Source organism: Eurosta solidaginis, chromosome 5 (assembly GCF_040869045.1).
Source record: "Eurosta solidaginis isolate ZX-2024a chromosome 5, ASM4086904v1, whole genome shotgun sequence".
Classification (NCBI taxonomy): Eukaryota; Metazoa; Arthropoda; class Insecta; order Diptera; family Tephritidae; genus Eurosta; species Eurosta solidaginis.
This window is the reverse complement of record NC_090323.1, coordinates 262,915,160-262,932,208: the sequence shown is the minus strand read 5'-3', so window position 1 is coordinate 262,932,208 and position 17,049 is coordinate 262,915,160. Positions and strand designations below refer to the sequence as shown.

At 36.6% G+C, this 17,049-nt stretch overlaps 1 protein-coding gene across 5 annotated transcripts in view; it reads right to left on the bottom strand.

Annotated features, from left to right (window-relative positions):
- Positions 1-1,746: 1,746 nt before the first annotated feature.
- The window catches only part of LOC137253364 (uncharacterized), a 39,593-nt gene continuing 24,290 nt past the window's right edge, over positions 1,747-17,049 (bottom strand). For all 5 annotated transcript variants that reach the window (XM_067790138.1, XM_067790135.1, XM_067790133.1 and 2 more), the window contains exons 3-8: positions 14,993-15,116; positions 14,836-14,921; positions 14,564-14,722; positions 14,342-14,419; positions 11,126-11,294; positions 1,747-2,156 (exon numbers count right to left, since the gene is read on the bottom strand). In XM_067790138.1, the coding sequence (XP_067646239.1) occupies positions 2,101-2,156; positions 11,126-11,294; positions 14,342-14,419; positions 14,564-14,722; positions 14,836-14,921; positions 14,993-15,116 (672 nt within the window). In that variant the 3' untranslated portion in view covers positions 1,747-2,100. The remainder of the gene's footprint in view (positions 2,157-11,125; positions 11,295-14,341; positions 14,420-14,563; positions 14,723-14,835; positions 14,922-14,992; positions 15,117-17,049) is intronic.

Here is a 17,049-nt window from a genome sequence, read left to right as displayed (position 1 = left end):
TTTCGAAATAGTAAAAGACTTCGTTTATTTGGAACCAGCATCAACATTAGCAACAACATCAGCACTGAAATCCAGCGAAGAATCAATCTTGCCAATAAATGCTACTTTGGACTAGGTAGGCAATTGAAAAGTAAAGTCCTCTCTCGGCGAACGAAAATCATACTCTACAAGTCACTTATCGTACCCGTCCTGCTATATGGGGCAGAAGCATGGACCATGACAACAGCAGATGAAGCGGCTTTGGGAGTGTTCGAGAGAAAAGCTCTTCGAAAGATTTATGGACCTCTACGCGTTGGCGATGGCGAGTACCGAAGAAGATTTAATGATGAGCTGTACGAGCTATACGCAGACATCAACATAGTCCAGCGAATTAAAACGCAGCGGCTGCGCTGGCTAGGCCATGTTATGCGAATGAAAGATGATGTTCCGGCCAAGAAAGTGTTTCTATCGGAACCCGCCTATGGAAGCAGAGGTAGAGGGCGGCCCCCACTCCGTTGGAAGGACCAGGTGGAAAACGATTTAAACTCCCTTGGTGTGACCAATTGGCGCCGGTTGGCGGAGCGAAGGAGCGACTGGCGCGCCTTGTTGGACGGCCATAACCGTTTAGACGGTTAAGCGCCAATTAAGTAAGTAAGTAAGATGAAATGCTATACAGTGCTACTACGGTTAGGGAATTTAACATCTAATCTGATAGCCAAGCAGCTATTAATGCCTTTAGTTCAACTATAGTGCGATCGCAAGTGGTCTGAGAAAGCTTGATCTCGCTTGCGATTGGAACGAAATATTTTATGATTAAGACTATATGGTTCCCAAGGCAAAGTGATATGCCGGGTAACTGTCAAGCGTATCTCTTAGCACTCATCGGTACAATTGAACCGGTAGGGATTTTAGGATTCCGCGGTCCACCTGTGCTCTGTTGCTACATCAACTTGCTACGTCAACTCATCAAGCGTTGGGTGGACACCACCTTTATTAGCAGGGTAGCAAGATCCTTCAGACGGGAAGTGGATGGCAGGAGGTCTGCCAAAATCATTGGGTTCACTAAGGCTCATCTATCAACGGTTATTCCGGTTTCGACAGGACACTGTCTAATGGGAATCCATGCGGTACGTCTCTTTACTGGAAACCCCATCCCGCTACAGCTATATGTAGGATGATGAGATGGAGTCATCGAGTCACTTTATGCTTGATTGCGCAGCTTTTGCTTGAACTAGGCGAAAGTATTTCGGTCGCGACTTACTTGGATCTCCGGAGGATTTAAACAAAGTTCTGATGGGTCTCATTTGAAACAATATCGTTGCTATGACACTACAAGTAGCTATAGCTTACGTGACCGTTATTTTATGTGGTATTACAACGGACCTTCATGCTGTCCTAGATAAGAAAGAAACAAACTTTATCGTAAAAAAAAAATCTGCAATGAGATTTCAAAAAAGTTTCAGCAAAAGATCAGGAAACGGTTAAAAGAGGCTCCGTAATTATGTATGTATGTAATTTAAGAGTTATCATAAAATGCTCCAATTCCATTGGATTCATAATAATTTCCAACTCTTCTTTATGGCTGCTTTCATTGTGCGCACGAAAAACAAATATTTTTCTTGTTTAGGTTTATGAAAGGAAATCTGTAATGACATTTCCCTCAAACAAACTCTGGGATAGAGAATTGTTGGAATAGGGAGATATTCCAATTCGGTGTTGACAAATTAAAAGTGAAATACTTTTGAAATGTGTTGTTTTCTTTTTTATTTAAAATTTTGTAAAATTTTACAGTTAAGTTGACAAAATGACCTTCGGTGTTAAAATATTCTTTTACAGTTACCTACGAAGTATAAAACATGCATACTTAAATAATTTCTTCAAATTATTTTCGCATAGTTACAACAAATATTTGTTTACCTCACACCATTTTCGGACACATACCAAAAATAGTGCAATGCTAATATATATACAACAACAAATTGTTCGATTTCATAGGACAGTCATGCAAATGCCTTCATGGAATTTGTCATATAAAATATGACAAGAATTTCGAATTCTGCTTCAACCTCCTCGTTATTCATACGGTGACATATTTACTTTATTGGGAAAAATTCTTCTTGATTAGTTGTTGGTTTGATGTACGTCAGGTTCATGGGCAAGTTCAGTTATTTCGTCAGCTGAAATGAAATTTAAAGTGAAATATGTAAATGAAATATATTTATATGATAAGAAATGCATTTATGTTTTTAATTTTTAATTTTTATCTTATAAATTAAAATTACTGTGTGTGTGTGTGTGTTTTAGGGGCGTCTAAAGTACAAAACAGATCTTCACAAAATTTTCAGGGCAGGTTCACGTGGTCATCCGGCCTTTTTCTGCCTATATAAAATTTGGAAGAACTGAGCAGTGTCAGCCAAAATATTTAAATTCGCTCTATCCCCGTATTATTTGAAGCAGGTATCCAAAATTTGGTAGAGATATTTCAAATATCAGAAAAAATAAATGGTATAGGTGGAGGGAGTAAAAATAAAATTCAAAGTAGGAGCAAGAGTGAATGTGGAGGTAGCAATGACTGGGAGTCAAACAAAAATTGTAAGCTCGCTATAATTGCTTTGTTATATATTTTCCGTACATGAGTTTATTTAGGTCGGAGAGGTAGAAGGAATAAAGTGGGAGTGAGTGTGGAAGTTAAAACGGCAGTGAAAGTCGGAGTAGAAGTGAAACAAAAATTTAAACTCGCTTTATCTATGTAATTACCTTAAGAGGGTAAACGGCTCGGGAGTGGAAGCGCTAGCGGTAGGGGGAATGAGTGTGCGAGTGTAAAAAATATTTAAATTTGCTATGTCATCGTAATTATTTGAAGAAGGTATGCAATTGCTGTGTTTTTTTACATGTATATGGGGTATTCCATCACATTTCGACCAATTTTGAACCCGACCCCTTTAGAATTGGCTGAAAGTTTTTCTTCTTTTTCTAGCTTACGAAAGACGATTTTCAGAATTTTTTCATCCAACTCAAAAAAAGTTATGAATTTAAAAATAAACACGTTTTTGTTTTCAAAGTGCTATAACTTTTTCAAAAATTGACCGTTTGGGATCTTTTTTTTTTTTAAATTTGTTTTTACATGTACTTTTCGGAAAAAATACAAAAAAATTTTTAAAGTTTTTTTTGTTTTAATTTTTCAGTTTTTCGAGATTTTTCGAATTTCGCCATTTTTTTTTCTCATAAAAAACTTCAATCAATTCTGCAATCATCCCCACTAATCCCGGAGTGGGCCGATTTTTTTATATTTTTTTTATTTAATTGAAAAAAAAAAATTTTCAAAAATATATTTTTTTTATCAATTTTATTTATACAACAAAAAAATGTAAGAAAATGATTTTTAAGTATTCTTTTCTTTATATATTATGGTAATCTACGATTAAAATAACCAGGATTAATGACTAACATGTAAGTTTTCTAAAAATAATGTAACAAATTATGAATTTATTTTCTTACTTTTTTTTGTTATATAAATAAAATTGATAAAAAAAATTTTTATTTTTGAAAATTTTTTTGTTTATTAAATAAACAAAAATATAAAAAAAATAGGCCCACTCCGGGATTAGTGGGGATGAATGCAGAATTGATTGGAGTTTTTGAGAAAAAAATGGCGAGATTCGAAAAATCTCGAAAAACTGAAAAATTAAAAAAAAAAAACTTTAAAAATTTTTTGTATTTTTTCCGAAGAGTACATTTAAAAACAAATTAAAAAAAAAAGATCCCAAACGGTCAATTTTTGAAAAAAAGTTATAGCATTTTGAACACAAAAACGGTATTTTTTTAAAAATTCATAACTTTTTTTGGGTTGGATGAAAAAATTTGAAAAAATTCTGAAAAACGTCTTTCGTAAGCTAGAAAAAAAAGAAAAACTTTCAGCCAATTCTAAAGGGGTCGGGTTCGAAGTTGGTCCAAATGGGATGGAATACCCCATATACATATGCACTTCAACTTTATATAGACTGTCTCTCTGTGTGTCAAATTTTAGTGTAGTCCCAGGTGTGATGGAGTCGCAAAGACAGCTGTTGCCAGGGGACATCCCCTCTGTACAGATAGTCGATATTTCTATATATCAAATTGCAAGAAAACGGGCTAAGCTGTTTGGTCGTGGTTATGGCACAAACACAAATCATTATCTGGATATACAGATCTCTGGATATACAGGCTGGCGCCAATTGGCGATACCAAAGGAGCTCAAATCGTCTTTCACCTGGTCCCTCCAGTGAGCTTAATGTGCGTACTGGGTAGCTAGGTTTACAACTACATTGACCACCGGATTAATAAATACACTTTTACATGCGAACGATAAATTACAACCGTTCAATCTTTGTACGCACGTGCTTTATAAGTTTCCTGTTTTGCAATTTTTCCATTGACAGCTAGAGCAGTGATTGCTGTATTCATGACTCAAATAAACAACAAAACTAGAGCAGCTGGGGCTTAAATCCAATTTTTGTGCGAAAAGTGAACATTTTGTTTCTGGAAAATTAGCTGTTGTTGTTAGTGATTAAACGAAATCATATATCGCATCGTTAATTTTATTCACTTATAGTGGTACCAGAAAGTATCGCTACTGATAAGTACAGAATTAGTTGGAGTCTTTTAGTAGATAGATAGATAATTAATTAATTGAGGATCGCACTGCGACCATTGGTCTATTGTGCCCTCAGCTACTTTACAGCAAGTCATCCAAGCCGACATCTTTGATGAACCCTAGCAGTTCACCTGGCTTCAGAGATTTAATGTGAGGATGCTCTGGCCATGGTTAACCCATAAACTTAGCCCTGCATCTTGAGGGGATATGATCCGCTGATCGATCACAAAATCGGCATGTGTTGTTCGAAATATGCCCAGCTTCTGCATGTGGCTGTTCAGTTTACAGTCTTCCTGTAAGAATAGCTGTTAGGATTTTTTGGTCATCCTTCGAGAGGCCTATTAATGCCCTATATTGAGTTGTGCTGTAACCCCCTAACAGTAACTTAGATTGTCTCAGGCCTGGCATATTGCGCCAGTATTTTCCCTCTTTTCCCTGTTGTTGTAGCAATGCTTCGCTCCACCTAATAGCTGCGACCGATTGCAAATTGTCATCAATATCCTCTAACGGGAGTCCAAGGAAACTAGCTGTTTCAACAGGGGTGGACCACAATGAAAAGGGTGTTAGAGGCGTTGGTTCCACATTACAATTAAAGAGATGAATGGTATACATTTTGTATGTCGGGGTTGATTCTGGATAGGTAAGAGTTTAACCTGTTACAGTATCCAGAAAGAAGTTGAGCCAGAGTGACTCGCGTTTCCCTGGGGTGTATGCGTTCTTCTTCCGCAAGTTTTGGGTACAGTTCTTTGAGTAATGGATTCACCGGGCAATTCCCGACATAAAGGCCCGACGCCTGTTTGTGGAGTTCACCAAGGACCTGCTTGTGTTTTTTTTGCTTCATACGGCTGAGTTCTCAGGTGCCGTATTTCCTCAAAATTCTTACGGAGACGACTCCGTTAGTCCCAAACGGTGTTGGCTCATCAATCAGATGTCTGTTGGGATGCCCCGGTTTCTGGGTATTCAGCAGGAATAATTTGGTTAGCATCTCATTTCTCTCCCTGATGGGGAGTATTCTCGCCTCATTATGCAGATTGTGTTCTGGAGACATAAAAAGACAGCCCGTGGCGGTTCTGAGAGCCTTAGAGGCCTGTAGCTTATTCGAGTGGGTAATTTTCAAACTTGGCGACCATATAGGGGACGCGTAGCCTGCAATCGGCTGGCCAATTGCTTTGTATGAGGTAATGAGCGTTTCTTTGTCTTTTCCCCAAGTACTGCCAGCAAGGGATTTCATGATTTTATTACGGCTCTGGATTTCCGGTACAATTGCGGCTGCGTGCTCACCAAAATGTAGATCCTGATCAAACGTCACACCCAAGATTTTGGGGTGTAGAACAGTGGGTAGCGTAGTGCCATCGACGTGGATGTTCAAAATGGTCGACATTTGGGACGTCCTCTCTTCCCTCTCTTCTAATAATCGATGCCCCCTAATGTCTTGCAGGCCTACTGGCAGGAACGGCTCGGGACCAATGGGTCGTGTCGTTGCTGCCACTCTGGCCTGTTAGTTAGTTTCCGAACGGATGTAGGCCTACTTGTATAATTTATCTTCCTTGTTTGTATAAACTTATTTGCTGCCATGTTTATTTGGATCAATCATTTTTCATAGCTTAAAAAGTAGAACAGGGTGAATACGCTTTTCCGAAACGACCCTTCTTTGCATTGATTTTGATTTGGTTAACAGTTGGTGGTTGTTTTGTTATAACTTGGGCTATCGATGTCGTCAGTCCTAAAACCGTAAGCCAAGTTAGTTGTAGTGACAGGAATCACACCTCGAAAACTAAAAGGCAGAAATGACGAAGTGGTTAATAAGCTGAAAAGGAATAACGACGAGACTCCATCCTTCTCAGATATCCTAAAGAGAGCTAAGGCTGGAACTGCAGTTGTCCCCGGGAACATGAAAGAAGTGAAGCTGCAGTCCCTGACCGTGGCACTAATAGATTGCAATAACTACATAAGCAGATGTCTACCAAAAGGTAGAGATGTTTAGTAATGTTTTTATTCCTTAACATAAAAAGATCCTTTGGTTACGCTCGACTAAAAGATATTGGGAAGTAGGTGATGTCTTACAGCTCCTACATGTTACTAGCCATTCCCTAGCGGGTTAGGGGGTAAGAATATGCCCGCAGTAGGTATGCCTGTCGTAAGAGGCGACTAAAGTACCAAATAGATTTAAAGGCAAGGTGTAGCTCAACCCTTTCAAGGGGATGGCAGCGAAATATATAGCATGTCCAACCCAATTGCCAACCTCATCTATCCGTGGCGAATCCTGTTTCATTAACAGCCGTAGTTCTGGCGACCCCGAACTCCTCATAGATGTAGGGGGTGGGAGGGCGGGATGGCCTCTAAAAGGTCGCATGTGGTCATACCAAATCGTTTCCGAGATGGTCGGGCTTGGTACCGGAACGTACCCGTTCTGCATCCGGTAACATCGACAACACTCCCCAAGGCTTTCGGGGAGTGTCCTTATCGCCACAACAACAACAACAATAGCCATTCCAATCGCGTAAAAGTCGCCAATTGTTCCATTCAACTTTTCTCTCGAATACTTCCAGAAGCACCAAATCACGTAGCGAAACGGGAATGAAAACTGACTTGTTGAGTAAGATTTTTGTTTGCGCAGACATAGCTTTTTTTTCTCAAATGCCCTCTTTGTCTAACGTGGCATTTGCTGCCAAAGGAATTCTCCGCTTTATTGCTTATATTCTTCTCGTTTAATCTCGAACGTCTCGGGGGAATCCTTCCAAATTCTGACTAAGCTGGCTTTGTTCCTCAATATCTTTTTGTACAGCCGTATAAGTTTTATGTGAAACAAATGTCAGACTAAGCGGTATATAGACAGAAAGTTTTCGTGCTACGTAGTGCTGATTTCGTGCGTTCATTGCGCTTCATCTCTGCTGACGTAGAGCAACAACTTAGCCAAGCGAAATTTTGTTAGTCACCTGTTATATATATATGAGTATATATATATGTGTGTATGTATGTATGTATGTGTATGTGCAACAGGGCTTGCTTTTGTCTATATATTGCAAAAGTACACTAACAATCTGTCAGACAAATCTTATGCATCCCGATTTCGGCACGTGCTAGTTTTGTAAACGCAAAGTTTTTCCGCAAAGCGTCATTTCAAAAACTGTAAACATTTTGTGGTAAAGATTTTGCTCGGCAATGTTGTTGGTTTGTAAGTGTATATGTATAAGTGTAATTTTGTATTTTAATGGCGAAATATTTAACTTAAGTTACTATTCTTCGTTGTGCCTTTGCGTATTTGCTCTTTGACCTCCTCTATGGTGTGATTAACGAGAAGTTTTATCAGTATAAATCAGTTATGTGATTTGTGGGTGAATAATTTGACTTTGATTAGCTTAACGACTTTGTTAAAAAGTTTTTTTAGTCTACAATTTTATTACCATTTAAATAGATTTGTCGAAATGATTTTTGGAAAAAAAATTACTTCGAACTTCGAAAAAGTTTATTTACAGCAGCAAACAGAAAAACTAAATTGCCAATTTTAATTAAGCTTCGTCAGATAAGTTCTTCTTTGTTTTATTTTCCATATTCTAAGAAAAATATTTTATGAAATATGTAAACTATGCAAATTCAAAAAAGCTCGAAAATTGATGAAAAATTTTACGAAAATGTTGAACTTTTGATTTGGAGCTCTCTAAATTTGTATAGTAATGCCTTTTGAATTTTGCATCTTAAACTATGCGAATCAATCTCAAAAATGTTTTCGAAAAAAATCTAAAATTCGGGAAAACAATCTAAAATTTCGAACATTTCATTTGAAGTTCTCTAAGTTTTTTAAGTACGCAGTTTTGTAGCCAAATCAAGTTTAACTAAGTACAAAAGATTGATTTCTGAAAACTCGTATTGATTTTTGAAGGGTGTTTTAGGTACTCTTCCATATAAAAAAAATCCCGAAAACCCATCGGAAAAAAATTGTCAAAAATCAATGCGAGATTTAAGCAGGCTATAACTTGTACTTCGTCCAACCAAAAATTACTTACTTACTTAATTGGCGCTTAACCGTCTAAACGGTTATGGCCGTCCAACAAGGCGCGCCAGTCGCTCCTTCGCTCCGCCAACCGGCGCCAATTGGTCACACCAAGGGAGTTTAAATCGTTTTCCACCTGGTCCTTCCAAAGGAGTGGGGGCCGCCCTCTACCTCTGCTTCCATAGGCGGGTTCCGATAGAAACACTTTCTTGGTCGGAGCATCATCTTTCATTCGCACAACATGGCCTAGCCAGCGCAGCCGCTGCGTTTTAATTCGCTGGACTATGTTGATGTCTGCGTATAACTCGTACAGCTCATCATTAAAAATTATTGCACTAAAAAAAGGCGTACTCAAATAAGCTCCGAGAACCCCAAATAAATGGTTAGAGATTTTCGTAAAACTTTCTCGAATCTTCGAATTTTTTCGAAAACGGTTTTTAGATTGATTTGCATAGTTGCATATACAAAATTCATTGAAGTTCTTTCTTAAAATATTGAAAAGAAACAAGTAAAGAAGGCTAAGTTCGGGTGTAACCTTACATACTCAGCTTAGAGCTTTGCAGACAAAATTGTCTTTTTCATGGATACATAATAATTATAGCTGCGTTCGTTTCGTAGGGTTTCGTAGATGGTTTTAAGTGGTTTTTAATTCCATATCACATACGTTTGGGAAATATCGATCAAATTGTAGACCAGGGGTGACGCTTTTGGGAATGATTTTCCTTCATCCTTTGTCAAATAAGGGAAAATCACCATGTAGGAATATGAACCTAGGGTAACCCTGGAATGCGCTTGTATGACATGGTTATCAAATGGAAGGTATTAAAGAGTATTTTGAAAGGGAATGGGCCTTAGTTCTATTGGTGAACGCCTTTTCGAGATATCGCGATAAAGGTTAACCTGGGGTGACTCTATAATATGTCTGTACGATATGGGTATCAAATTAAAGGTATTAATGAGGGTTTTTAAAGGGAGTGGCCATTAGGTTTATAGGTGAAGGCGTTTTCGAGATATCGAACAAAATGTGGACCAGGGTGACCCAGAACATCATCTGTCGGGTACCCCTAATTTATTTATATATGTAATACCACGAACAGCATTCCTGCCATAATTCCAAGGTCTTTTCATTTCGCCCTGCAGAACTTTTTCATTTTCTTCTACTTAATATGGTAGGTGTCACACCCATTTAACAAAGTTTTTTCTAAAGTTATATTTCGCCTCAATAAACCAATCCAATTACCATGTTTCATCCCTTTTTTCATACTTGGTATAGAATTATGGGATTTTTTTAATTTTCATAGTCGGATTTCGGCCATTTTTTATACCAAGATAAAGTGAATTCAGATAAGTACGTGAACTAAGTGTAGTAAACATATAGCGATTTTTGCTCAAGTTATCGTGTTATCGGCCGAGCGGAAGGACAGGCGGTCGGCTGTGCATAAAAACTGGGCGTGCCTTCAACCGATTTCGCCCATTTTCACAGAAAACAGTTATCGTTATAGAAGCGCTTACCAAATTTCACAAAGATTGGTAAATTTTTGTTCAACTTATGGCATTAAAAGTATTCTAGACAAATTAAATGAAAAAGGGCGTAGCCACGCCCATTTTGAAATTTTCTTTTATTTTTGTATTTTGTTGCACCATACCATTACTGGGGTTGAATTTTGACATAATGTACTTATATACTGTAAAGGTATTCAATTTTTTGTTAAAATTTGACTTTAACATTTTTTTTTAAAAGTGGGCGTGTTCGTTGTGCCATTTTGCTAAATTTTATACAGAACACATATAGTAACGTTCCTGCAAAATTTCATCAGGATAACTTCAACGACTGCCAAATTACTGCTTGCACAACTTTTAAATTACCTTCCTTTAAAAGCGGGCGGTGCCACACCCATTGTCCAAAATTTTACTAATTTCCTATTCTGCCTCATAGGATCAACCCACCTACCAAGTTTAGTCGCCTTATCCGTCTTTGGTAATGAATTATCGCACTTTTTCTGTTTATCGAAATTTTTGATATCGAACAAGTGGGCGTGGTTATAGTTCGACTTCGTTCGTTTTAAATACCGATATGAGATGAGTGTCCACGAACTTTCATACAAGATTTCATTAAGATACCTCAAATTTACTCAAGTTATCGTGTTCCCGGACAGACGCACGGACGGGCGAACGGACACGGCTAAATGAGTGTATTTTTTCTCCCAGATCATTTTGATATAGAAGTCTATATCTATCTCGATTAGTTTATGCCGTTACGGGGTAACGTTATGCGAACAAAATTAATATAATCTGTGAGATCTGCTCAGCTGAGTATAAAAAGAAGAGTTTAATTGACAAAGTTTGATGAAAACTCTCACTGCTATTTTTCTATTGGCTGCTGTATGTGGGAGTGAACTTTTCTATTTTTATTATTCAATATCCGGTGGATATTGAGAATTATTTTTTTTTTATTATTGCCTACTTTGTTCGCTTGATATGATTAATTTTTTTTATTATTTAAAACTTCTATAATTTTTTACCTGATTTTTGATTTTGTTCCATTTCCTCGGGTATTGTAGAAATAGTGTGTGTGAGGAGAGCGTTCGTATTGTTGCAAGGACTTGTTATATTATTTTTTTTATTTGTTACTCTCAAATAAATTTGTTGCGCCAGAGGCCCATTATCATCTTGTTGCAGCATTATTTCTCTCTAAGTTAAAACGAAAGGCAAACGTAAGTGAATATGTAAGACATTTCTGGAAAAATTACGTTGAAAAAACATATTTACTTCCTAAAAGCAAAGAAAAGGGGGTGATAAGTTTTCGTCATAGAAATTATTACACAGTTTAGTGTAGAATTTGCAGTTTTAAATAACGAACAGTATTACAATGTACATATGTATATAACTCTGATTTCCTTGCTTTTAGAAAATGTCGATTGTTAAAAGGCAAAATATCAATGCCATTTTGGGGACCCTGTTTTTTTTATGAAACCCATCAAGAAACTTGCTCTACCCCGCCTACCGCTTCGAAAATGCCTTCTTTTAAAACAGAGACTGCTTTATGTACTGTTATTTGTAAAGTTGTAATTCGGAAGTTGTTGGGAGGGTTGGGGCACTTCGGAAATATTGCTGGTCCAATTAGAGTGCTTTCCGTGACAACTGGTGACCTTCAGGACAAGAACGGGCTCTATATCCAATTCGTGCGCTTTTGTGATTATCTCGGAACTATTTTATTGTGGAATTATTAAGAAAAAGATATCTGATTAAAGTCAGAACTTGAGGGGTGTTCCTTGTTTTGTGGAAGGGTGAAAAAACAATTTCATACATTGAATAAGTTTTAGATCGAAATTTAATGCAATTCAATTCAATTTCGGTATTTGAATTTCATAATTATTTCTTCGGCACAATTTCGGGAACACCATTTTTTTTTGAAAAAGATTTCGGATCGTATCACGACCACTTTGGGTACATTTCGTGATAAGTTCTTGGACTATTTCTAAGTTAATTCCATATTTTCGGGCTGCTTTGGAAATTTTTTCAAATAAGTTTTCTGAATTTAAACAAAAACCTTTCAGGATCATTTTTGGCACTTAATCTATATATATTTTTGGAATACCTGCGGCATCTCTTAGCGAGGGAGTACATAAAGTGTAAACAAATAAGCCAACGATTAAAGCGAAGTTATCGTTCATAAAAAAGTTAGAAGTCCACAAAAATTTTTTTTTTTCAAAAAGTCAGAAAACAAACCGTATGGGCGAAAGAAGTTAGGTTATAGTCAACACTTTCGTTTGTCAGAAACCAAGCCGGTTATTCCAGAAGAGCAGTCACTAGTATTAAAAAATAGTCACAAGTACTAAAAATTAAGGTACAAAAAAAACTGTACGCAATAATAGTCACTGTATAAAAAAATCCTTATTTTGAAAAATTCACTACCTTAAAAAACTTGTGAATGCCAAAAATCACTCACTCAACAAAATTCAAACGAGTTGGGTAACTTCTCTGGATTTGTTTCGACAACTTCTTGTGATATGAACGGTATTCAAACAAGCTGCTCGTTTCGAAAAAGTAAAAACCAGTTTCAAAATAAGTCACCTATCCAAGAAATTTTATCACTTACGTATTACAAAAACTCATAGTCCGCAAACTTCATCTTTTAAAAAATTAGCAGTAATTCTCTTAATTCTCATCACCAAATTTTGGGTACAGGTTGGTTCCTTCAATCAACAGGAAGGTTTTGGGCTAAAAATAATTTCGATATATAAAAGGGGCGTGGCACCTCCCATACAAATGGAATCGATGGAACTGCATAACTCTGAAGGTATACATGCCAGAACATTGAAATTCAGTAAGGAGTTATATGAGATCAATCCCTAACACCACCAAGAAAATGTGGAATTGGGAAAAAGGGGGCATGGCACCTCCCATACAAATGGTATATATCATACTGCATATCTCTGGATGTAGTAATGGTAGGATAATGAAAATTGGTATGAAGCTATATGACATTAAGTCCTAAAACTTCCAGTAAAATGTGGAATTGGGAAAAAAGGAGTGTGGCACCTTCCCTACAAATGAGATTTTTCAGAACTATGGCTGCCGTACAAACTTAAGTTATTTTAACACCTAAAGTTTGACTGCATTGTTCAGTTCGGCTGTTATTCCTTTTGGACGTTTAGTAATCTGCCGCCGTGAAAAAAATTTTATAGCTTCAGTCTATCTACATCTTCTATAGGAATCAAATTCTGTGTGTGTGTCCCTATGGAAACGTATTTCCCCACACTTCAATCATCAGCAAATTTCGGCTATAGGTTCCTTCGATCAAGACGAAAGTTTTTCGTATTTCAGAATAAATAATTTTAAATTTATGCTTTTTTTTTGGCTATGCGAACGAGCAATCTTAGCTCCCAAAAATGATTATGTTAACAAAACCAAATTCCAAATATAAATCGATCTACACAGTTAGAAATGAAGATCAAATTATGAATTATCCAATTGAATTTCTAAACTCTTTAGAACCACCTGGAATGCCTGCGCATATATTAACTTTGAAAATTGGCTCAAGAATCATGCTTCTTCGGAATTTAGACCCACCAAAATTGTGCAATGGAACAAGACTTTGCGTTAGGAAATTAATGCCGAATGTAATCGAAGCAACAACCCTCAGCGGTAAAAGCGAAGGTGAATATGTGCTCATTCCACGGCCCCAATGATTTCTACAGTTTTGCCATTCAATTTTAAGCTCTTACAGTTTCCTGTACACCTTGCTTTTGCAATTACAATCAACAAAGCACAAGGACAAACGCTTAATGTTGCGGGATTAAATTTAGAGAGTCCGTGCTTTTCCCATGGTCATCTATATTTTGCTTGCTATAGAGTTGGAACGCCAAAAAATTTTCTTATCTTTGCACCGAACGAAAAAACCAGAAATATTGTGTACCCACATGCATTACAATAAGATATAATAATAAAATGTTTTGAACGAAAATTTCACCAAATATGCGTACAAAATTCAATTCAATTTACAGTACAATAAACTAAATTATCAACAAAAAAAAAACAGAAAAAATAACGCAACATTCAGTCGATCTCGGGCGCTACAACGTACGCCGTGTATAGCTAGTATTTTAATAAACACGAAAATCAATAAGATAAAGGCCTACATAAAATTTTGTAACCAAACATTTTCACACAAGACATTAATTTATGTACATAATATGTATGAAGGTTTGTATGTATATAGTTGCAGTAATGCTTACCCTCGTCTGTTGATCTCCATAACCACGTCCCTGCAGGTAATTTTGATATTGTGATATCACGCACAGCAGACAGTAAGACTGTGTAGCAATAAAGTAATTATATTTGGGAAAAAAATGCAAATGAAAAGATAGAAGAAGAACAGTAGTGTTAAAAAGAGAGAAAACGATACTGAATATTGCAAATGTCTTTTTCACTTCACATTCATTTCACCCACTACTCACATTCAAGCACATAATAAAAAAATCAATGGTAAATATAAAGCCCACAATAGGATCAAAATTGACGATTTGTTTTATGGATAAATATATCAAATGAATGAGCTCAATTAGCACATCACAAAGCATGAAAACAATCCAAGGCAGCAGCAGCTCTCTACGGTCCTAAAGGGGGAGACAAAAACTTTCATTATGGTAGTATAGAAAACATATAATTTTACATATATATTGCAATTTTGTAATGATTAAAAAATATAAATGTATTAGAGTTTACTTACAAATTTCAAAGCCAGCAACACAAGTAGCGACGATAAAACCAAGCAGACCGAGCAAATTAAAAACAAAATATTGAATAAAACAATTGCTGAAATTGAACAAACAGTTATATTTAATTACTAGCTACGCGTGCTCATTGTTATTTTGCAAATTATTTACCCGGCGTGATTTCTCCCCTCGCCAATATGCTTTCCCCTACCGGTTGTTCTCTGTTGCCAGACAGAAATTCTATCTCATCATAAATTGAAATGAACATCACCAATGCGGAAAAGGCAAAATACACCTGTAATTGTGTGATAATTAAAATTTTAATTAACATTTTGTATCAGTAAACAGCTTAAAAGTAGGACTTTGATTATTGGATGTACACGTGAATTATAATATAAAAGTATAATTAAAAATTAAAATTTTGTTGAAAGACCCACTCAATATAAAATTAAATTTAAAGGTCTGTTTTCGTACTTTTTCCATCAAGGCTTAAACTGCAGCTTGTCCTTTCACCCGCAAACCTTAAAAACATCTCCGCCTAGAAGTCTTTCGAAATCGTTTGAGTTTTGAATGTGTAAACTTATAGTACTGATTGTACTCCAATATCGATTATCTACTCCATGAAGTAACTCTTGGGCCTTTTTTTAAGTACGCAACCGTAGATCTTCCATGAAGTACTCAGAAACAGAAGTGAAGTAGGTGATCCTGCGCTAAGACATAGCTACAAGATTCATTAAAGATTGAAGCGGTACGCCAAACATTCGAAAAGTGTAGTTCCATTTTGCATTTCACGTTTGGGAGGGGTTTGAGAAATTGTATTCTCAATTATAGAAGTGGGAAAATTTCCTATTAGAAATTAAAAATGTGCCTTTAAGTTTGTTAATGCCATCAACAGTTTCATTTGAAAACTTAAGATTTAGATTTGTGAAAAAGTTTAGTTCTCAAATGCATCTCAAATTGAGATTGAACAAAAGTACTAATTTGCAGTTTATAAAAACCCCATGCTTTGAGGCCTTTCCTGTTTTAACTGCTCAGAATAATTTTTGATGCTAAAGTGGATTAAAAATCTGTTGACTACCAATAACGAATATTCTATATATATCTTTAAAAACATATGTATATCTTTAAAAATAAATTGACTACCATCGGCGTACATCTCGCATGAGCAACATTTTTAAATTCATGCAAGCAGAACTGTTGTTCCTATTTTCGCAAAAGCAAAAAAAAAAAAAACAAGTAAGGAAGATTAAGATCGGGTGTAACCGAACATTACATACTCAGTTGAGAGCTATGGTGACAACATAAAGGGAAAATAACCATGTAGGAAAATGAACCGAGGGAAACCCTGGAATGTGTTTGTATGACATGTGTATCAAATGAAAGGCATTAAAGAGTATTTTATGAGGGAGTGGGTCATAGTTCTATAGGTGGACGCCATTTAGGGATATCGCCATAAAGGTGGATAGGGGTTGCCTCTAGAATTTGTTTGTACGATATGGGTATCAAATGAAAGGTGTTAATGAGTATTTTAAAAGGGAGTAATCCTTAGTTCCATAGGTGGACGCCGTTTCGAGATATCTCCATAAAGGTGAACCAGGGGTGACCCTAGATTTTGTTTGTACAATATGGGTATCAAAAGAAAGCTGTTAATGAGTATTTTAAAAGGGAGTGATCCTTAGTTCCATAGGTGGACGCCGCTTCAAGATATCGCCATAAAGGTGGACCAGGGGTGACCCTATAATTTGTTTGTATGATATGGGTATCAAATTAAAGGTATTAATGAGGGTTTTAAAAGTGAGTGGTGGTAGTTGTATAGGTTGTCGCCTTTTCGAGATATCGCCATAAAGGTGGACCAGTGGTGACTCTAGAATGCGTTTGTACAATATGGGTATCAAACGAAAGGTGTTAATGAGTATTTTAAAAGGGAGTGGGCCTTAGTCCTATAGGTGGACGCCTTTTCGAGGTATCGCAATAAAGGAAGACCAGGGGTGACTCTAGACTTTGTTTGTACGATATGGGTATCAAATGAAAGGTGTTAATGAGTATTTTTAAAAGGGAGTAGGCCTTCGTTCTATAGGTGGTCGCCTTTTCGAGATATCACCATAAAGGTGGACCAGGGGTGACTGTAGAACCTGTTTGTACGATATTAGTATCAAATTAAAGGTATTAATGAGAGTTTTAAAAGGGAGTGGTGGTAGTTGTATATGTGAAAGCGTTTTCCAGATATC